The sequence below is a fragment of the Stigmatopora nigra genome, chromosome 9 (assembly GCF_051989575.1).
Source record: "Stigmatopora nigra isolate UIUO_SnigA chromosome 9, RoL_Snig_1.1, whole genome shotgun sequence".
Taxonomy (NCBI): Eukaryota; Metazoa; Chordata; class Actinopteri; order Syngnathiformes; family Syngnathidae; genus Stigmatopora; species Stigmatopora nigra.
The window spans coordinates 9,153,361-9,174,677 of NC_135516.1; the positions used below are offsets into that span (position 1 = coordinate 9,153,361).

Consider the following 21,317-nt stretch of genomic DNA (forward strand, 5'->3'; position numbering starts at 1 on the left):
ATGGGCGCGAACGACTCCTTAGTGAACCCTGAACTCTCTCGGAAATAATCAAAGTTTTTCCTTAACCTCAATTCGCCATTCAATCATTTGCAGTCGTACACGCTTTACTTATAACAATACGACATGCCACCAAAACAACTTGGTAAAAGTGTACGTGTTGTTAAGATACCAGGTTTGTCATCAGGCTAAGCTAACCAGCTAATTGGCGACGCATATGGTGGTCGTAGTATTAGGGTGTACTTTGCTGGGCCACAACCAATTTTCTTTGTAAAATACACAAGCACAAAACACAGTTCTCATCCCATTTCGTTTGAATAAAGCAGTCGGCAAGTAGTCTATTCAGTTGTTTAAATGAGTTAAGCAGCGTCTGGCTAATTCATAATAACATCTATTTCACAGTGTATGCAATAATTTAGTATTGAAAACAGCACTCTAAATTGGAGGATTGTGCAGACAATGGCAGCCAATGTAAGGGTAAACAAAGTCCTCATTCGTCCATCAAATGTTAAACGATAAAACGGCAAACACGTTACAGCTCAAATAGGAGAAAAACATGTATTAAAAGTTGTATGTCAAAGAAAACAACTACAAAAAATAGTTTCACAAGAATATCAAAATGTTAGTAACAATAGTTAATGAATTGTAGACTTAATATTCTTCCACTCATGTGCTTATGAGTGTTTTCATAAAATATGTGGCCTGAAGCTAAAAAAAATGATAAATCATTTATCACAGTGACGTAGCGTCCCCTGCAGAAAAGAACAAACGCTGCAGTCCAGTAGTAGTGCCTGTACTTGCAGCTCTTACACGGTAAGTGGCGACAAATATATATCTTTCCAGTCCATCAGGGACCCAACGAGCTTATGTGCAAGTTGAGATGATCAGGGAGGTGCGTTACCATGGTAATCAGGTTGGGTGTGGGTATGTTGTTGAGAAAAAAAGGAATTTGTACGTACCTGCGCATAGGCATGAGTAAGTGTCTGTGTGTCTATAAAGGTGTGTATACCTGTGAGTAACAGTGTGTCAAGCTGGTGAGCACCATTTGTGTTGTTAGTGTGTCATTTCCTGTCCAAGGAACTTGTGTTTGTGTCGTCTATCACATTTGCTATTACGTTTGGGCAAGTAGTGACTAGTAATGCGATTTACTTTCTACAGCACTCATTTAACTCAATGGCTCCCATTGACAGCACCACAGGTGCAATTCATTTTTACTGATTGGAGATTCCAAATGTGTTGTTTGGGATTCTCTATGAATGGCCTTCCAAAAAATGGTCATTCACTCAAATGTATTGCACATTTACATCAAAATGGTAGTTCTTAGGGTTCATTCATTCATCTTCAGGTTAAAAGATTGCCGGAGCCTATCCCAGCTGACTCCCGGAGAAATGAAGACAACACCCCAGAGTGGTCGCCAGTCTGCCATCGGCCCCACAAAGAGACAAACAACCATTTGCACTCACAATCATACACCACCACCACCGGGAATCAAACCCTCTCCAAGTCAGGCTAGTGAGCCAATGCACCATTAAACGGCTGTTTTTGGGGTTGGATTTTATGAAATAGATTTCTCCATAAAAACTCTGGTGTATTTGTGTTTTCGTTCTGGTGTTATTAGTGCAGACATATCAGTGAGTTGAAAATGGTGCATTGTAAAATCCAGAACAACGCCCAGCGTACTCATGCCAGCGCAGGCGTCTGTTTACGGTGCGTGTGTCAGTCGGGTCGGCGTGTCCCAACGTGTCACCGACACACACGTACATACGTTTTAAAAGCAGAGCGTGTGAGAATTTAGATTAGACGGCACGTCGCGAAGACTTCGACATGAGGATTTCAATCTGTGCCTTTTTCTTGGCGCTCAGTGTCGTAACGGCAACTGACAGTAAGTGATTTTTGTTTCCCCTCTCACTGTCACCACGACCTTTGACTTTTGAATTATATTTGCTCGGAATTGTGTTCTTGGCTCACGTGACCTCGTATAGGTCTTGCGTACCAGGCTTGGGTGCGTTTTGAACTGCTAGCATTCACAAAAACACGCATTCTTGAACTCACCGTTGGGTTCACATTATGGCCACTTGAAGGACATACATACTGACTGTAGTGTTCATAGTTTTGTACTATAAAAGTGAATGTGCTCTTGTCTTCTTTCAGGCTTAGCGAGCAGCGAATGTGACAAAACGGGAGTCACAGGAAAAAAGTGTGACCTTTGCCCTCAAGGTTGCTCCAGGTCAGAATCAAAGGAGTTTTTTTTCGCATAGAAAACCAACAGTTGTTCACTTGGCAGACTTTTGTTCATCTGCTTCTTTGCAGGCGTACTCGCCGACAGGCTCCTGGAGCTGCGTTATGTTTCTGTTACGGTCACAGCGACCAGTGTTCCCCTCAGTCGACGTACGGCGTCCAGAATATTTGGTCCACCTTTGACCATGGTAGCTGCCATTTGCTTGGCTTTTCTTAACAGGAACAGAGGTTAATGGGCATATTTTTTCCGCAGGGAAGGACGGATGGAAGGCGGCAACTTCTCGTGGCCTCACCCCCGTTGATGTCCATTCCCGTTGGTCTCCGAAGTACACTGATATGGAAGTGATCTCCAGTAACAGTCTGCCAATTTACCTGTACGCGCCAGGTAGGAACAAACCCAATTCTCCATACTCAGCCCAACCCCGAGTATTAAGCCAAACGCAACAAAAGAGCAAGGTGTATCTTAGAATTGCTTTCAATTTTGGAAATCTTAATCAATTAAAGCATTTGTACTAATACTACCAGGTAAAGTAAGATATATTATATTTGTACTAATACGACTTTAATCTTCGTCTTATTTTATTCTTTCTACATTTGGCCATAATACTCCATCGTAAGGTACCCGTTCTCCAGCTGGCTTTAAATTGACGTCTCCCACAGATTCCTTCCTGGGCAACAAGTTGCTGAGTTACGGGCAAAACTTTTCCTTCTCGTTGCGTCTGGACCGGGGGGTGCGACACCCGTCCGTCAGCGACGTCATTCTGGAAGGTTCCGGTCATCGGGTGGCGGCCTCGCTGGGCGACTTGCGTTCTATCGTTCCTTGCGGACAGAAGATCAACTACACATTCAGGTCAGAACTCTGCCTACTCAGTCTGGTTCTAGTTGCCGCAGGAACCTGTTGGGCAAAAGCGAGAACATTCCCAGCAAGTAGAAACAAACCAGGAATCCGTGGCGCTCACGTGGTTAGGTTATGACTGGCGGCATTCTCCAACTCTGGCGGCTTTTAAGTCTTATGTGCAATCCTCACTCATTGGATGCTATTTATGACACTAGACTGTTGTGTGTCTTTTTTGCATTTTTTCTATTTTCACCAGGTTTTTTTCTCCTTTCGTTCAATGTCTTCCTACCGATGTGTCACTCCATTTTGGGGCATTTTGGCGTCACTTCTTTTTTAACTCATTATTTACCACTCCCAAGCTTAATTATCCATCAATGACAGCCTTTGACTGACATATAATGACTAAAACTGAAAATATCCTTTTTTTGGGTATTTTTGTGAGGGGGGTTCAGTTTTGGAAAAAAAAATGCCAATATGTGCTGTTTTAACTTCCGGATTTTTCTCTGACATGGTGTATGTTATGATACTCAATAATATGCTATGCTAATCCTATGTCATGCTATTGCTATGCTTTGTTATGATAGTCAATAATATGCTAATGTATGTAATAAGTTGTGTTTTGGTTTCTCATGGCATCAGACTGGATGAACAACCAAGCAGTGGGTGGCGCCCTCACCTCACCCCGTTCCAGTTCCAGACGCTCCTCCAGAACCTGAGCGCCATCAAGATCCGAGCCACCTTTGGAGACAGCGGCAAGTGCCTACCGTCGGACCCCGGACCACGCGTTACCCATTGACCGTGTCTCCTCTTTAGGCCGGGGTTACCTGGACAACGTCAAACTGGTGTCGGCGCAGCGTGGGGACGGTGCCCCGGCCCACTGGGTGCGGACCTGTGTTTGTCCGCCGGGGTACCAGGGCGACTTTTGCCAACAATGCTCAGCCGGTCACAAAAGACGGACGGCGGCCCAGGGAGCGTTTAGCCCATGCGAGCCCTGTGCCTGTGGGGGTGGCGACTGTGACCCAAAGACGGGTGACTGCTATCCCGCCGATGAGACGCAGACGTGCTCGGGCGGCTTCTATTGGGACTTTTGGAGCCGATCCTGCGTGCCATGTCCCTGTCCCGACGGAGTGTCCTGCTCGCTGGCTCCCGGCTTGGCCCGGCCGCAGTGTCACACCTGTCCAATCGGAACCACAGGTGGGACACAAAGATGATCTCTCATCTGCCAAGGACAAATGGAAGTGAGCCCAAATGCCACCAAATCTCCAGAAAATGACCATGTTGCGTGTTCTCAGGCCTTCGCTGCGACCAGTGTCAAGAAGGTTTCTACGGCGGTGCCGGAGGGTGGCAGCCTTGTCGCCCCTGCCAGTGCAACGGCCACATTGACGTCCGGGTGGCGGGAAGCTGCGATCGCGTTAGCGGCGAATGCCTCAAGTGCGTCAACAACACAATGGGTAGCCGCTGTCAAGTATGTCTCCCCAACTTTTATCAGCACACTCAAGGAGACGCCTGCAGACGTGAGTATCCCGATGCCGCTCGCAACTCCGACACATTCTGGCCTTATAACCGCCTCAATACGAGCATTTGGTTTCGGTGGCGGGCGCAGCATGCGACTGCGATCGCCAGGGCGCTGAAACGGGCCAGTGCGACGACGCCGGTCGGTGCCGATGCAGACCGGGCTTCGAGGGTCCAAAGTGTCAGACGTCCCGAGAGTGTCCCGCCTGTTTTGACGCAGCTAAAGTCAAGGTTCGACCTCCCGTAGATCCTTTTTATCTGGCAAGGTCATTTGGGTCACTCGAGTTAATCACACGTGACTCTTAGGTGGAGGAGATGGCTTCCAAAGTTCAACAGTTGGAAGCACAGAATTCCCAGCTGGGAGGCGGAGTCAATAATGGGAACAATGCTGGCGTTGAGGCCGTGGTGAATGTGGCTGAAGCGCTGGTGGGGGACTTGGAGAATGACATGAAGAAGCTGGCAGGTCTGTTGCAATTCTCATCTTCAACACCCGATTCCAAAAATGATGTACAATATGTCTCGTTTGTGTTGTCTTACAGATCTAGAGAAGCAGGTGCAGGACAGTCTGGCGTCCATCAGTCGTACTCGACTGTCCGAAGAAGAGGAGGTCCAGAACATGGCCGACGCGACCGGCGACATCAAAGAGCGGCAGCGGACCTACTTGACAAAAGCGGATCAGCTTCAGGATTTGCTGGCGGACATGAAAGTCAAACTGGACAAGGCCAAGACGGGCCTTCGATCGGCTGTAAGAATTTGCACTGAAGTTCGCACTGTAGGACAGACTGAATGTAGGATGATTTTTGTCTTTTTTTTGCCAGGAATTACCGGCAGGAGATGCGCCCTCCGCTCCAAATCTTTTATCTACGTTGGCTCAGACGGCAACAGGCCTCGCAGATAAGTCAGTGTTCTGACGACACCCGTAAACATAGTTTTGCTCCGACAACTCTAATGGTTCAATCTGGATTGCACAGACATCAGACCAAGGCCACGGCGGTGGAAAGCAGCGCCAACCAGGCTCTGGGCGACTCCGAGAAAAGTCTGGCGCTGGTACAGAATCTACTCAACAGGGGACTCGACGTCAAAGATGTCATCGGAGGGGTCAAAAGCACGTAAGTTTTTTTTCGGCCTGGCGGCGTCCTCTTTGTTGATGACGAAATTTGGACGGCGCATTTCTTCAGGTACGACGGGATGGCGGCCCGGGTTAAGGGTTTGGAAACCCGGGCAGTCCCCGTGGGCGACGAGGCCAAGGAAGAGAGCAAGAAGGCTAACGACATGCTGGAAGACATTAGCAAGATGGCCAAAGAGATCCCGCCCCCTTTGACGGTGAGTCAAGTCAAAACAGGAAAATAGCCACGTGGTAGAGCATGGCATTGGCTTTTTTCAGAAGCAAACAGACGCCATGGTGGACAAGTTGGAGCTTCTAAGGAAAGCGGCGGACGGGAATGCGTTGGGCTTCACGGCGTTGCGGGACGACATACAGCGCGATACGGGCGACGCCCGGGACCTACTGGAACGAGGCAAGAATGCCATGAAGGTAGGAATTCGCAAAAGCTTCTAACATTATGGAAACAAGAGGCATCATATCATCTCTGCAGGACATAGACGCCCTGACGGGGCGAGTGGACGCCGCCCACGCCGACACTAAAGAGGCGCTACAGCGAATCAACAGCAATACCAACAAGTTGGATGGCGCTCTCGACACTTTGCAAGGTAAACGCTATATAGGTTTCTTCTTGAGCTGAGTGTGCTCATGTTTCAGTGCCATTGATGGTGCTAGACTTCCATTTTGGATTGGTCCAAATGCAGCCAGCACATTACATTTGTGCGCGAAACCTAAGAAAATGCCTACTATTTTTTTTGTCTAATCCTACTTATACATACTATGATCTGTACGTCTTGACCATCCACCGTCAGGCTTCGACCAGCAGATTGTCAGCAACCGAGCCAAGGCGGACGCCGCCATCAAGCGACTTCCCGCAATCAACGCCACCATCCAGCGAGCTGCCAAGAACAATGCAGAAACGCAGGCCGTGCTGGACGCCGTATCGGCCGACTCTGACGGAGCCATGACGTCCATCAACCGGCTGGAGAGCCTGATCCCCGGTCTGGAGGTATGTCTCTGCTAGCCTAGCATAGCATCGGGTGCTGGCCCTAGGTGTGGGGAGCTGAAAAAACGATAAACGCAACTTAAAAATGACAATATCTCCAACAGGGATCATTGAGGTCCATTCCGGCTCTGGGAAATGACGTAGGCAAGATGAGCGATGCCGCCAACGAGCTGCTGGCGAGGGCGGGAGACCTCGGCGCCGACGTTACTGACGAACTTGAAGATGCTAGGAATCTGGAAGCTTTAAATTCACAGGTGACAAGTCGGAGGGAGCAAGGGACATTACAGCAAAGACAGCATTTATAAATCAAAGCAACACTTTGGACACGCAGGTTGGAGATGCGGCGGCCGGGGCGCTCCAGAACGCCCGACGGGCCAGAGACGCCGCGGAAAAGATGCTGCAAGACCTCAACAGCAGGATGGCAAACATGAGTGAGTGACATTTGCTGTGGACGGTCCCACGGACGGCCTTCACGCGACCTTTACGCCTTGCCGAATCTCCCACGCAGGCCGACCGTCCACATTCGATCCGAGCCGCATTCAAGAGCTGGAGGACTCAATGGCGGAGGCCCGCGGGAACATTGAGACTTTCTTGAAGCCTCGCCTCAGGGACGCGGCGGAACGCGAGGCGGCGCAACGCCGCCAGCTGGCCATCCTGAACGGCGACATCGACACCATCTTGTGGGACATCGCTAATCTGGAGGACATCTTGAAGACGATACCCCCCGGGTGTTTCAACAGCCCCCCCCTCGAGCAAGCCTGAAGAAGCAGTGGCAAATCGCTCCGTCTCGCTTTCTTTTGCGGTTCTTCTGCTGCCGTCAGTATATAAATTATGCGCATCCGCTTCAGGTTTCTCACCCAAAGTGTTGCAAAAATGACATTTTTTTTTAGTCTGCAAAGATTGACAATAAGAGACTCCAAATCATTTGCCGTTTTTTTCTATTTAACTCTTCGGCTGCCATTGACGGCATTAGATGTCCAATCCATTTCAACTATAGGATTGAGTGATAACCAATTTGGACTAGAAATGAACCACTTTAATGCAAAAGTCAGCCATATTTTACTATTAAACTATATTGAGGGTGATTGGAGGTCTATCATCGTCAATAGGAAGTTAAATATGACCTTTTATATGACTATTTATGGAACTTCTAGATTAAAATGTACATAGGCACATTTTGCATGATTTGAGATAAATGGCATAAATTTAAAATAACAAAAAAAGTCCCACTTTGGCTTTTGTTGTGTTTTAATGACATTATTGTACAAAGAGATCGATGGATTCATTGATTCATTTCATGCACGAGCACAAGCAAAAACTGTGGACATGCTACACAACAAGAACCATACGCAGTCCCAAAAATCTGCAAAATCCAGTGTGTGTAGGACAAAAATATTGTTTTGCTTTTTTTTTTTTTTTGGGGGGGGGGGGGTAGGAATAAATAATTGGCGCTTTTTAAAACTGCTTACTTAGAACCAATTCTAACTTTTTTTATGAATCGGTCACAGTTGGATTTTTCCAATTCGAACGGCTGTCGATTTGGTGGATTTTCAGGTTTGGAAATCTGCCGACTCCTGATTGGATGAGATCCAGGAAGTGAAGCTAAAGTGTAGCCATTATTACGTATCAAAAATGTCACGGTTCACACTTTACACCAGATTTGCGGTTGTTTTGAGTACTCATGTTAACGGCTGGCTTTTCAATTTTTATATCAATTTGGACTACAACACGACAGGTGGCAGCACTGAGCACAACTCCATCAAACAAGCGGAAAAAAATGGTACCAGACTAAAATTTGAAACAAATCTAAATAAGCAGCTCACAAAAGTTAACTAACAGCTAGTAAGAACATGGCTAGCCAGAGAAAGGGAATCCAAACTTAAGCTTTGTCTTCGTACACTTAAAAAAGATAAATAGAAACCAATTATGCAGAATTTGGGAAGTTGACCTTAATGCTTTCATGCATGAATTATTATTTTTGAATCCTTGGAGAGCACTCATCCAACTCACTGGCTGTCAATGACTTAGCAAGATGTCCAATGCATTGGACTATAAAGGACCAATATACTTTTGTACACCCCGCCCTCCCAGTCAAAATGGCTTTGACATCCATTCATTTAACGCTGATGAATTTTAACATCGAATCGATTTGAAACATTTTAATAGTGGCGTTTTAATCATAGCAATAGTAATATTGAGCAACACTGTCCTGGTCGAGTCCTAACAGTAACAACCAACCCTGTTCTCCCCCATGCTAACTTGTATTCCGGATTTCAAGAAATGTCGTATTATGGAGTGCGGATGGGTGTTGTTATTATGCTGCGTTCAGATCGGCCACATTTTTGCCCTTTTTAAATGATTTCTTTTTCCCAAATCCTTTTCTGTGCAAATAAGAGGTCACAATGTAACTAGAATGAAGTCCCACACTGTAATATGACCTAAAAGTAAAGATTGTAATATTACGACGACAACATCATACATTGTCATTTTCCAGGGATTAAAGTCATAATATTAAAATGATTGAAATTCCAATTTTGCAATTATTGGATGTTGTTTGCGTTGACTTTGACCGCCCAAAATTCAGCACAAAAAGCTCATTTCGATGGCAAAACGCGGGCGCTCTGAACGCAGTATTAAACGCAAATGACACTTAGCGTAGATCTATCCTGAGGCATTGATGTAGAGTTGAGTGTCCAGGATGTAGTCGATGACGGGCTGGCAAAGGTAGTCCACCACGTGGCCGTCTCCGTGCTGCAGCGCCAACCTGCCGGAGGGCGACAACAAGGCGCGCCACACGTCAACGCCTCGCCGTCTTATTTTCCGGCCCGGACGCACTCACCTGCTCTTGGTGGAGCTGACTTGCGTCATGGGATGGCTGCGGTCGTCCTCCACCACCAGAATGTTGTCCTGGGGGCCACCAAGATAAGAAGTTAGCCAGAGAAAAAACACTCCAGAGGAGAAATAAAGAAAGCAGAACAACCCGGTGTTTGCGCAGAACCGCCGACTGCTTCATGATGCGCTCGGTGTCGGCTCCGTCACGAGGTACCACCACGATGCCGAAATCGCCCACGATCACCCCCATCTGCAAAACAAAGATTTTGTTCATGAACAGCTCCATTCCATTTTTCACAAGAGTCACATTTAACTTTTTCAGTCATAATAATAGAAGGCATTTTAATCAATAAACTAATTGGCACTGATAGAAAACTTTTTTTTCCAAATGAACTAATTAGAGACCAAAAAAACATTAACCACTCTATTAATTTGTCAAATTCCTACAACAGTCAAACTAAGAAAAAAAGGACAAGACGAAAATGACGAGCGAGGTAAAAGAGGAATGAGAGGGGGGCGGGAATGCTTACATCACTGTCCTTCCATAGGCCAGGGATGCAGAAGGATTCCAGGAGGTCACTTCCACACAAGAGCAAGATGCGCAACTCTACACACCCCAACGAGCGGGGTTGAAGGGGGGGGGGGGGGATTCGGGTTTTGGAAAGGAAAGATAGGCGGCCTCAGTAAACCAGTAAACGTTTACTAGACCAAAACAAACAGGAGGGAGCGCGCACAAAGCGCCGAGAGCGTCGCTCACCGATCTCCTCGTACGTCATGGCCGGTCCCAAGTTGGCGTTTTCATCTAGTGCGAGAAAGCCGGCCGTCATTGAGACGTGCGGAAGAACGGCGGTGGCGACGGCAAGCGCGCTCGCTGACTCACCGATGAAGGCGAAGCGTTCCATGTGAGGGCGCATGCAGCAAACTTTGCCCAAACTCTCGCTCAGCTTGCCCCAAAGTTTGACTGACAGGTGCAAGTTGACGTTCATCATTGTCGTTGTCGGGGGGGGCGAGCTAGTGTACTTACCGGAAGTGGCCTTGTGGTTCAAATTATTGAGGTTCTGATAAGCCGGCGGCGCCCGGGTCTGCGGCTGGCCGATGACGGGGGTCGACGACGGCGTGTTGACGTTGGACAAAATGCAGCCTGTCACTCTCTGAGAAAAGAAAAAACAGAACAGTAAACATAATTGAGACATTGTTTTAAAAATACAGTTACATTTTTCTTTAAATAAAGATGAATTATATAATTTTAAAAAACTATAAAATATGTGCTCATGGGAGAGAATCTGGAGCAGCTTTAAGTCAATATTGACAATTACAACCTCCAGATGTCCAATTCTTTGGGACATGGAGGGTTTGGCGGCCAATGAACATCCTTGCTTTTAAGCTCCACCTACCTTCATGAGGTCTCGGTGGTGCTCCAGGACGCTGCAGGTGGTCTGCCAGGTGTCCTGGTAACACTCCCAGGGGTCCACCCTGCGTCCACGGCCCAGGCTTTAGAGCGGGCGGGCCACGGGGCGTGTCACGTGACTCACCTGATCCAATCGGACGACTGCACGGCCAACTGGCACATGGTCAGACGGTGTCTGCTGGACACCAGACCCTACGGGAGGCAGCAATCGGGGGCAAACGAAATGATAACTAGAGGCTTTTTTCAATGGCAGTGAATGAGTTAAAAGACGGGATTGAACTCACGGCTTTCCCGTACGAGTCGTGCACCGGTGAAATGATCCCGCCGATCACGATGAAGCGTCCTGTTTTGTTCAGGAAATCCCTGGCTTTTTCTGCACAGACACAAAAAAAATAATTGGGATATACGAGCAAAAAAAAAATCACTTTGTTGTGTTGAACACGGACAATAGCGCCCCTGGCGGTGTTCTATATAATTTACTGGGCAACTCACTAGTTTTTGAGGTCACTTTTGGTATTTCGTTCCAAATTCGCGTTTGATGCCAGTGACGGCAATAGACGTCTTTCGCAGTCAATGATTCTTGCTTATAATTCAAGTGTGACTAGAAAAAAACGCGACCCTTTATGGAATAAACGCTACGGAAAATGAATGAATGTATTAAATTAAAGGCGATTTCGATGTTGCGCCCATGTTGTTGTTGAGGGCCGCGCAGCCTTGACAGCGACGATGACGCGTTCAAAGACGCAAGCTTGCCACGGACGTTTCGGCTTCCAGAAGCTTCGTTCATTCTTTCAGCACCGGACAGCGCCGATTTGATCGCGGCCGAACCAAAACGAAGCAATGACGTCACAGCCTCACCGAACATATGAATGTGTCCCTTGGTGATGGGATTGAAGCTACCGCACGACAGCAGGATCACGTGACTTTTGCTGGTTTCTGGCATGGTTCCTCGATGGCCGGTTCCGGTTCGGCGATGCTCGAAGCTGGGAGTGCCTGGAGAAGCGAAGGGAGGATTCGGTGAGAGGCGATCGCCGAGTCTGCGGCAGGATGGATGCTGGAGGAAATGGCGTCACCACTTCAAACGGGGGCATGCTGGTCACGTGATCGGGAGGTGTCCCCATTTGTTTTGGTTTGGCTTTTTTGCCCCCCATTCGAATTAGAACACAAAACGCAACTGGATGGTAGGTAGTATTCTAATCAAAATGAATTGGACGTACAATAAAGTTGGACATGTTTAAAAAAAGAAAACGTTTTTAATCAAATTAAGAGCATCATAATGAACATAATTGTAGGTTTATTTTTAAGATGTTTAAAAACAGAAATGAAAAGGATATATGCTGTTTTGTATGTGTAAAATTGACGACAGATGTCCAAATCCTTTAAACTGTGAGGACTGGCTCGTCCATACTTTTATGATTAATTGCAAATTAACTGTCATATAAAATGGGACTACTAATTTGCATTTAATCACAAATTAACTCATTAATTTCATCACTGCCTGACACTCAGTCAATGTGTATTGGACGTCCACCACTGTCAATGGCAGCTAATTAGCAAAAAGCGTTGAAAATGTGCAGGTTATCTGTTTAAAAGGAGTCACTATTAAAAATTGACGAATTTCTGGAAACTTGGGAATTTGGGAATTAAAAAAAACGTTTTTTTATGTATATTCTAGTACGTTTTTGTTATACAGTTTAATGTGTGCCTTGTCACTGATCAACTGACCTGACTTTTCAGTGCCCACCCACACAGTCACCTTGCTTTCACGCAGGCATTGAGCCGAATCTTTCCGAAACGTACCGAACATCTCTCCCTACCCTTCGACATGAAAGGCTACATTCCTCTTAAATAAGGGGCATAGTTTGACGTGCATTCTACGCAAGTGACGCTGAAGGATCAGAGTATCAACCAGGAGTCGCTCAATGTAACATACGCTCGTTATTTAATGCCTTTGTGTTGGATATTTCCGAATACACCGAAGTGTGCCGAGTTGCTTCCGAAATATGCCGAAGATGCCAGACCGGCCGACAGGAAGCAACAATATGGCGGCGTTAGCAGCGTTAGCCCGTGAGCTCGTCGTGGCTTGAAAGCGGGCGAGCCGTCAATATGAGCCTCTGTGCGCACTTTTTACGGTAGGTTGCGCAAGCCACCGGACACGACATGACGGGCGTCATAAAGCGACATTTGAAGCTCGGCTTGCTGTAGTTTTCGTGGCGTGCTTGGGATAAAACGAGCGCGGCTAGCCAGCTTCGTTCGTCAACAACACATTCGATGCCGCCTGTCATCATCAAACTGGCCAGCTATGTGCCTACAATGGCATCGTTAAAGTACGCCTTCAACTTCACCTACACCTCAATTTGAAAGTTTGCTTTTGTATTTTCATTTTCAAGCCCTTCTCTTTCTCCCCTGTCAGTTTTCACTGGTCCATTGCAGTTACGTAGCTTTAGCATGTTGCTAACTCGTGCGTTGTGGTACGCGGTTGTGTGACGTCACGCGTGTGCATTGCTACCGCGATCGTGGTACTATTGCGGCGACTCGAGCCAATTCGGACGCCGCCAGACGCTTTTTGAGCTTGATGATGACGTGCGGCAGCTGACGTCACCAGCCGATGACGTGCGTTGTCTCTAACCTGTTCTTTTCTCTTGTGTTGGCGAGCAGACAGGCAGAGGCCCTGAAGGCGGACATGACAGGTGAGCGAGCATCTCTACCTCGTCCGAGATAGCATTTGACCTTCATTTTCAAGTGACTTTAAGGACAGGCGCTAGAAAAGTTGCGTTTTGGCTTGGGTTCTGTTACCATGACAACGGAATGAATGCAATTTCTCGCGATTTGCATCCGTTCAAACACCAATCAAGTGACCGGCACCAGATGTGTGATTTAAAAAAAATATATAAGGAATGTAATAACCACATATTTGTAGGTGATGAAAGAATACAAAATGATGTAAATGTGGTCGGAATATCGTTTTGAAACAAAATCATACTCCAATGTGTAAATAAGGTATCAGAACTTGATTGAAGAAAATCATGTATTTGAAATTCTGAGTATAGCTGGTTGATCATTTTGGATGGACTAAGCAGATAAGAGACTAACACTGAAGCCTTTGCGTGGGTGGCGCAGATTCCAAGCTGGCGCCGGCCGAGGCGTGGACGTCCCGCCAGGCCCTGCAAGACTTGTACCAGAAGATGCTGGTCACTGATCTGGAGTACGCCCTGGACAAGAAGGTGGAGCAGGATCTGTAAGCTCCGCCCCGCCCTGGCACGCCTCCCCGACCGAGTGTCTACGTCCGAGTTGCGTCACCGCCGTGCGTGCCTTTGTCTTTCCAGGTGGAACCACGCCTTCAAGAATCAGATCACAACCTTACAGAGCCAGGCCAAGAACCGGGCCAACCCCAACCGCAGTGAGGTGCAAGCTAACCTGTCCTTGTTCCTGGAGGCGGCCAGCGGCTTTTACACCCAGGTGAGCTGCCAGACCTAAATAATGGATGATGGCTAGCTGTCCAATTCTGGGATGTCAAACACATACTTTGTAATTATGTTGAGTCTGTTATGTGTCCTGACCAATGAACACCGCCTTTTCTTTGTACATATTTTTTTATGTATATTTTTAATTAAAATGTCTTTACATAACAAATAAATATGTAGTTGTAGCAACATACAACGTACATGATTTCATTTTTCCGGGCCCAACGAAATGATGTGGCAGGCCCCACTTGGCCCCCGGGCCTTGAGTTAGACACCCCTATGGTATCACATGCAATGGCGCTTCACGTGACCCCCGTCTGCCCGCCCGCAGCTGTTGCAGGAGCTGTGCAGCGTCTTCAACGTGGACTTGCCCTGTCGCGTCAAGTCTTCACGACTGGGCGTCATCGGCAATAGACAGAACGGCGGCGACGGCGCCATCGTGACGCCGCAGCCCAGCTCGTGCTCGTACATCTGCCAGCACTGCCTGGTGCACCTCGGCGACATCGGTGAGGAAGAGCCGGCCGTAAGCCCCGCCCCTTCTGACCCCGTCTCATTGCTTACAGCACGCTACCGCAACCAGACCAGCCAGGCCGAGTCCTACTACCGGCACGCCGCCCAGCTGGTCCCGTCCAACGGTGAGTTTGGGGAGGCCGACACGCGTTTGGGAGTCGGGTGGCAAAGTGTGCCAAATCTCGGCGTCTTTCAGGTCAGCCGTACAACCAGCTGGCCATCCTGGCGTCCTCCAAAGGAGACCACCTGACCACCATCTTCTACTACTGCCGTAGCATTGCCGTCAAGTTCCCCTTCCCCGCTGCATCCACCAACCTGCAGAAGGCGCTGTCCAAGGCGCTGGAGAGGTAAGCGTTGCTGTTGGTTACATATTCCAATCCCTTACTTCAAATCTATTTCTTAGTTTTTTGGTAACTTGCACATGATTTCGGTTAAAATAAGTATTAAAAATTCATTAAAATATTTATTTTGGTAATATTTTTTTATATTCTGAGTTTCTAAAATAAAGGCATAAATTCATTGGCTGCCATTGACAGGGAATGAAGCAAAAGTCAATCGGACGTCTACTAGTGATGAATTCCTTTCAATTCCCAGCGGGAAGATGATTAATCTGACATCAAAGTCCATTTTGTGACCACCTGCTTTTTTGTCGTTGCTTAGCCGCGAGGAGACCAGAGGCAAGTGGAGCGTGTCGGACTTCATCAAGGCTTTCATCAAGTTCCACGGCCACGTTTACCTGAGCAAAAGCATGGAGCAATTGGACGCTCTCAGGGAACGTCTGGAGGAGCAATTTCAGGTAGGCCCCGCCTCCTCCCACGTGGACCCGGCTGACGCACGCACGTACGCGCGCGCTCTTGCACAGAGGCTGATCCTGCAGAAGGCCTTCAGCTCTCAGCAGCTGGTGCACATCACCGTCATCAACCTGTTTGAGCTGCACCACCTGCGCGAGACGCCGTCTGACGGACAGCGAGCCGTCAGCTGGTTCCAGCTCCTCGGACTTTTTAGTAAGAGGGGGGGATTCTCATTGGCTATTAAGGGGGTGGCGTCATATTACAGTTTTTACTCCATCCTAGAAGGATCTTAAATAACTGTTTTGTCCGGAACTATTTTCTCTTCAGTGTCCTTCCTGGGGCTCATGTGCAGCCGGGTCCTACTCAACAAGAACTGCGGCGAAGAAGAGGAAGACGCGGCGGGCGAGTGTCCCCTGCCGGCCATCAAAGTCTCTCTGGACTGGATGCGTTTGAAGCCCGGTGTTTTCCGCGAGGCCGCCGTGGATCAGAGGCAGCAGTGAGTCATCTGGTGCATGCATACCCAGCGGGTGGCCTTCCGTTGTCCGCCGCTCACGTCTTACTGTCCCTCAGCGTCTGGCCGTGGCTGGTGTCTATCCTCAATAGCTTCCAGCCCAAAGAGCAGCACGTGTCCTCGTCCTCAGGTACCCACTTGTTTGTTTGTTTTTTTTAAACGACAACTCCCCATTAATGACAAATTGCTTCCTCTTTTGTGGGAGGTCGTTGAGAATATTCCACTCGAGTCTTTGAAACGTCCAATTCACAACGGCTGACTTTTGTCGTTTAGCCACGCCGCTGCCGGAAGAGTTTGAGCTTCAAGGCTTCCTCGCTCTCCGCCCGGCTCTCAGGTCAGCCCTCGCCCGTCATCGTACGCCCTCGCCCGCCATCGCCTCACCGACCGACCATTTGGCTATTTCAGGTCCGTGGACTTCACCAAAGGTCACCGGGGCGTCCCGGTGGACCGCGATGCGCTTCTGCTGCGCACGCGTCACCAGAGGTTGGTGGCGCTGGGAAAGTGGATCGCCGACAACCAGCCGGGGTGAGGCTCGTTGATCCCCCGTCCCCCCTTGGTGTGGCCGCGACGCCTCCCCACCTGACGCCCGAGCCGGCCGGCCTCCGTCCCTCCCGCAGGCTCATCCAGTGTCGCTCGGGCGAGGACGGCCTGCTCCTCTTCCTCAGCGACATTCCCGAGCGGGCCATCGAAGAGCCGGAGGAGACGGATCCCTGCGTGCTGCAGGAGGCGTCCAACGGCGAGCAGGCGGCGGCCGGCCTCAAGTCGGTGCTGTCGGCCGGAAAGCCCCCGGGCTCCTGGCCGGACGGCGCCGAGCGGCCCGTGGTCACCTTCAAGGAAAACATCAAACCCCGGGAGCCCGTCCGCGCCGCTCCCCCCAAGGACGGCATGAAGGAGCGACGCGACTTTGCCAAAGGCAACAACGGCATGGCGCTCAAAATTGAGCCCAAGAGAGACGGAAAGCGCAAGTGCGAAACCAAGAAAGCCGTTCAGGAGAAAGTTCCCGACGCCGGCAAGCAGGTCCGTTGACGTGACCACCATTGGTGTGGTGGTGTTTTTGTCTTCTTGTGGTCACCCTCCCCCTTTTGGTGTTTATTTGCCCAGGTGAAAAGTCAAAGCGAAATGAGGAAGACGCCGGTGTCCGAAGCCAAGAAGGCTCCGGCCACTCCCACTCAAGCGCCCGCCTGCTCTTCCCAGTTTATCCCAATTCACCATCCCGGCGCCTTTCCTCCGCTGCCAAGTCGTCCTGGTACGGAATCCGGGGGCGGGACCATACCACATCTCAACTCGCAATGGAAAAAAAAATGACATTGGCCCTTTCCATCGTATAGGAGGATCAGGTCATATTTCCAAAGAATGCTTGGCTTGACGTCTGGTTTGTTTGTACTCCCCCTCCCAGGCTTCCCCCCGTCGGCTTTCGTCATCCCTCCCCCGGTGGCGTTCCCGGGCCTGCAGGTGAACCCGGGCTTCGCCTTCTCGGCCAGCGTTTCGGTGGCGGCGCCCTTCCTGCAGGCGGCGGCGGCGGCCGGCTCGCAGGTGGCCGGCGGGGGGAAGCCGTCCCACATCCCGTACAGTCAGCAGAGGCCCTCGGGACCCGGTTCCTCGGCTCCGGGCCCGCCGCCGCCGTCTAGTCAGCTGCAGGTGACGTCGCCCGGCAAGCCCGTTCAGCAGGTGGCCGTGGCCAAGAGTCCGCCCCACTTGCAGCAGGTCTGTCGAGTTGGTTTATTTGCCATTTTTGAGGTTGAATCTTTTTTACCCAATATGCATCTTGATTGGATACAAGGAGTGATCTGAGGCCTGTTTCTTTTCTAGGCTTTCCTGCAGGATCCTCAGCTGTGGAGTCCAAATCAGGCAGCGGCGCTGCAGAAGCTTCCGGCCTCGCTTCAGATGTCGCTCAAGCCGCAGAGCTTCTACATGTCGCCTCAGGACGCCCACAAAGCGTACGAGCAGCAGATGGACAAGAAGATGAAGTTCCCGGCCTACTGGGACCCCAACTTCCGCATGGCGGACGAGCGAATGAAAAGGGCTCCGCTGCCCGGGGAGCAGGACCCCGCCGGGCTCAGGGGAATGCCATTTGAGGTGAGCAAAAAGTCTTAATATCACTTACTACAAACAAGCTTTCTTGGAAAAATCACCACAGTATATATTGGCCATTTTATTATACTGCGGTGTGTATGTTTTTTTTTTTTTGACGACAATGACACATCCAACCATGTCTGACGAGTGGATGTCTAATCCATGTGGCAGCCAATGAACATGAATTAGATGCACAATCTTATTCATATATAGAAACAGACATTTTAGACTGCAAAACCAGTGATGCATGTAAGCTAACATGCTAAAGTTAGCATCGCAAACAAGCTAAAATATTGGGAAGTGTGGGGAAAAGTTGAATGTTAAATTGCCTTTTTTGTCAATGTGTACGTCACGTGAGCGCAAAGGAGCGATGAACAAAAACAACAACGGCGCTTTTCAACTCGGGACCTGGCTAACTTCTTGCTTTGACTTTGTTAGCTTGGCGCTGTTTTGTGCCCTGGATCCCACTTTTTGTCCCGCTTTGTTTCCCTTCTCCTCTTTCCCTCTTTCCTTCTTTCTTGCCTCCTTTTTTTTCTTTCTCTTCTTCCATCTTTCCTCCCCTCCTGCTGTTCAGGAGCCCAAAAGCTCGCCTCTCCTTCCTCCCGACCTGTTAAAATCTCTGGCCGAACTGGAGGAAGAGGACGAGCTGCTCTTTTCTAAGCCTCCCGATTTCTTCCGGGTTCTGTCCGCTCCTCTTAGCTCGCTTCCCGGACCCAACATGTTTGTATGTCGTCTCTCTTTCCCGTTGCCGCCGGCGCTCCTCACCGTCGTGCTTCACCTTTTTTTTTTTTTTTGCTTTTTTATCTCCCCCTTCCAGCTACCCAATCCCAGCAGACAACCCGACGGCATTCCCGAGGCGCTCGGCCAATCGGCTTCGCTACTCCCCGTGCAGGTTAGCTCCGGATCCGTCACCACCGCCGCGTGGAATAGAATATTTATTGTTTGCCATTTTAAAATTGAAACAAAAATACAAAAAAGATAATTTTTTTGTCTGTGCAGGAGTACAACCAGAACAGCATTTTTAGTCAGGCGTACGGCAAGAACCTGTCGTCCGCCTCCAAGTCGGACGCTCCCGTCATGCACCAGGAGACCTCCTTGTACTCCCTGTTCGAGTGGACGCCGTGGTCGCCCTCGCTGCCCGCCAGCTCAGGTGAGTGTCGTTCGGAGGTCCACGGATGTCGGCACCACCGGCGGGCCATTCATCGCCCGCTTTGCCGTCAAGCAGATCACTCCACGCCGGCCAGCCAGTCGCCTCACTCGTCCAACCCGAGCAGCCTGCCGTCCTCGCCGCCCACGCACAATCACGCCAGCGCTCCCTTCTCCAACTTCGGGCCCATCGGCACGCCGGATAGTCGCGAGCGCAGACCGGTGGACCGCTGGAAGACCGAAAAAACAGGTGCTCTTTTGCTAGTTAGTTGATGTTTTGCCACTATAGCCTACCCTATTACATTCATTCATTGAATACCTGGGCCGCCACTTTGTAAACAAAGGATTCCCCCCAAATAGATAGAATGTTCAATTCCTGTCCATTGGGTGTTTCCACTATCCTATCTCTCATGCTAAGAGCACATTCAGTCTCATACCTCTACTCTCAAATGCCTGCCTCTAGGTACAAAAAACATCATTTGTGTATAAAGTACACCTCTACTTACAAAATTTTCAAGTTACGCAAAAAGTTATGGAACCAATTTATTTAGTAAGTTAAAGTACAATTCAATCCAATCAAATGTATTTGATTTCAACCTTAACTTTTTGTGTCGTCTCAGGCGCCGTGAGCAGCGGCCTGGGCTTGGACTACCTGCCGGCCGCCGTCTCGGACGCCGGCTGGCACCAACCCCAGCCCGGCGGCAGCTCCTGGACCAATCAGGAGTCTCCTATGGAAGAGTCGTCCTCCAGCGTGCTGCTGGACAGCTTCAAGGTAAGCCAGGCGCAGCGGCCAGGCCGCCACGGCACCCCCGGCTCACTTGGGGCGCACGCCTGCTTTTTTGCGCGCAGTCCATCTGGTCGAGCTCCATGATGCAGCCCGGCCCGTCGGCGCTGGAGCAGCTCCTGTTGCAGCAGAAGCAAAAACAACAACGGGGCCACGGTAGCGTCAACCCACCGCACTGATGGGCCGCTGCGGCCGCCAACATTTAACCCACGCCAGCCACCGTTGATGCGCGGCAGACGCCGGCGGGAGGGGGGGGAACGACGCCCCCGACGAGGCTCAGCCCGAGGCCTCCCGCGCCCGGGAACGGCCGGATACCCGCCGCGGCGGAAAACAACCGCCCCTGGCAAAACACAAACACACACACACGCATACACATACAACAAAAGCACAGGCAGAACACGTTAGTCTGCGACGGACGTCCTCCCGGGCTTTTCGACAAGCGTCTCTTAGCGACAACGCGGGGGAGGGTGGTGACGGGGGCCCCCCCGCCAAGGCCGGGCCACCCGGAGCTGCGATTCTGCGCTCACTTCTTCTACGGACGCGTAATTGGCGGAGGGAGGGAACGAAATGGTCTCGTTAGTGATCTGGTCGTCTTTTAGCCCGACGACCGCTGTATTAAACTCGCTCGCTCGCTTATTACTCGCGTTAACTTTTCCGCCGTCCTTTCTCCAACGGACGGAAAGTCGTACGGACCGGGACATTTTTAACGTCGCCGCGCTTTTTAAGCTCGGCGGCCGCTTAACTTTTAACCGTTGGCGGCGTCGGGAGAAAAACGAGCGGAGGGGGGGTGCGTGTGGTGGCCAAGCCGGAGTTCCACGCCCTCCCCGGTGCACGCGGTTAAGAGGAAACGCCGACCGACCGCCTGCCCGAATGAACCTTTAATCTATATTAGTCATGTGATGAAGTTTCTGCTCCTTTTTTCTCCTTGCTGCCAATAAATTGGAAATCATGCTAACTTTGGAGTTAAGTCTGCTGCTTACACACACACACACACACAGAGAACAACAAGCACAGCCATATAATGGTTCACTCTTGTTTAATCATTAGCTAACATTAACAGTGAAAAGTACTGCGCTGGAGTTTAACTGTTTTGTAATGACCACAC

At 49.7% G+C, this 21,317-nt stretch overlaps 3 protein-coding genes across 5 annotated transcripts; 2 read left to right on the forward strand and 1 right to left on the reverse strand.

Moving 5' to 3' along the window:
* Positions 1–1,741: 1,741 nt before the first annotated feature.
* Positions 1,742–7,922, forward strand: lamc2 (laminin, gamma 2). Its single transcript, XM_077723927.1, has 20 exons — positions 1,742–1,879; positions 2,149–2,224; positions 2,308–2,423; positions 2,489–2,620; positions 2,896–3,085; positions 3,713–3,825; positions 3,887–4,267; positions 4,366–4,587; positions 4,677–4,816; positions 4,892–5,048; positions 5,125–5,330; positions 5,404–5,483; positions 5,557–5,694; positions 5,764–5,908; positions 5,970–6,119; positions 6,181–6,295; positions 6,500–6,696; positions 6,798–6,947; positions 7,025–7,124; positions 7,202–7,922. The coding sequence occupies exons 1-20, from the start codon at positions 1,822–1,824 to the stop codon at positions 7,453–7,455; spliced, it is 3,120 nt and encodes a 1,039-aa protein (XP_077580053.1). The 5' UTR covers positions 1,742–1,821; the 3' UTR covers positions 7,456–7,922.
* Positions 7,923–8,129: 207 nt separating this feature from the next.
* Positions 8,130–12,018, reverse strand: nmnat2 (nicotinamide nucleotide adenylyltransferase 2). Its single transcript, XM_077723945.1, has 11 exons — positions 11,792–12,018; positions 11,218–11,306; positions 11,058–11,125; positions 10,920–10,998; positions 10,550–10,676; positions 10,406–10,486; positions 10,283–10,327; positions 10,056–10,132; positions 9,674–9,775; positions 9,533–9,600; positions 8,130–9,457 (listed from the first exon to the last, which is right to left on the reverse strand). Exons 1-11 carry the CDS (start codon positions 11,874–11,876, stop codon positions 9,355–9,357), a joined length of 924 nt encoding a protein of 307 aa, XP_077580071.1. The 5' UTR covers positions 11,877–12,018; the 3' UTR covers positions 8,130–9,354.
* Positions 12,019–12,691: 673 nt separating this feature from the next.
* Positions 12,692–21,167, forward strand: smg7 (SMG7 nonsense mediated mRNA decay factor). Of its 3 annotated transcripts, none has more exons than XM_077723925.1 (23): positions 12,692–13,065; positions 13,592–13,623; positions 14,054–14,171; positions 14,260–14,392; positions 14,729–14,903; positions 14,961–15,032; positions 15,104–15,254; positions 15,568–15,703; positions 15,770–15,911; positions 16,026–16,194; positions 16,269–16,339; positions 16,483–16,543; positions 16,615–16,734; positions 16,827–17,226; positions 17,311–17,455; positions 17,606–17,913; positions 18,019–18,285; positions 18,857–19,006; positions 19,100–19,174; positions 19,282–19,432; positions 19,508–19,678; positions 20,049–20,200; positions 20,278–21,167. In XM_077723925.1, exons 1-23 carry the CDS (start codon positions 13,040–13,042, stop codon positions 20,389–20,391), a joined length of 3,339 nt encoding a protein of 1,112 aa, XP_077580051.1. In that variant the 5' UTR covers positions 12,692–13,039; the 3' UTR covers positions 20,392–21,167. The 3 variants fall into 3 exon arrangements, with proteins under 3 accessions (XP_077580051.1, XP_077580050.1, XP_077580052.1); XM_077723924.1 differs by lacking the exon at positions 12,692–13,065 and adding an exon at positions 13,088–13,260; XM_077723926.1 differs by lacking the exons at positions 12,692–13,065; positions 18,857–19,006 and adding an exon at positions 13,091–13,260.
* The last annotated feature ends 150 nt before the right edge of the window (positions 21,168–21,317 follow it).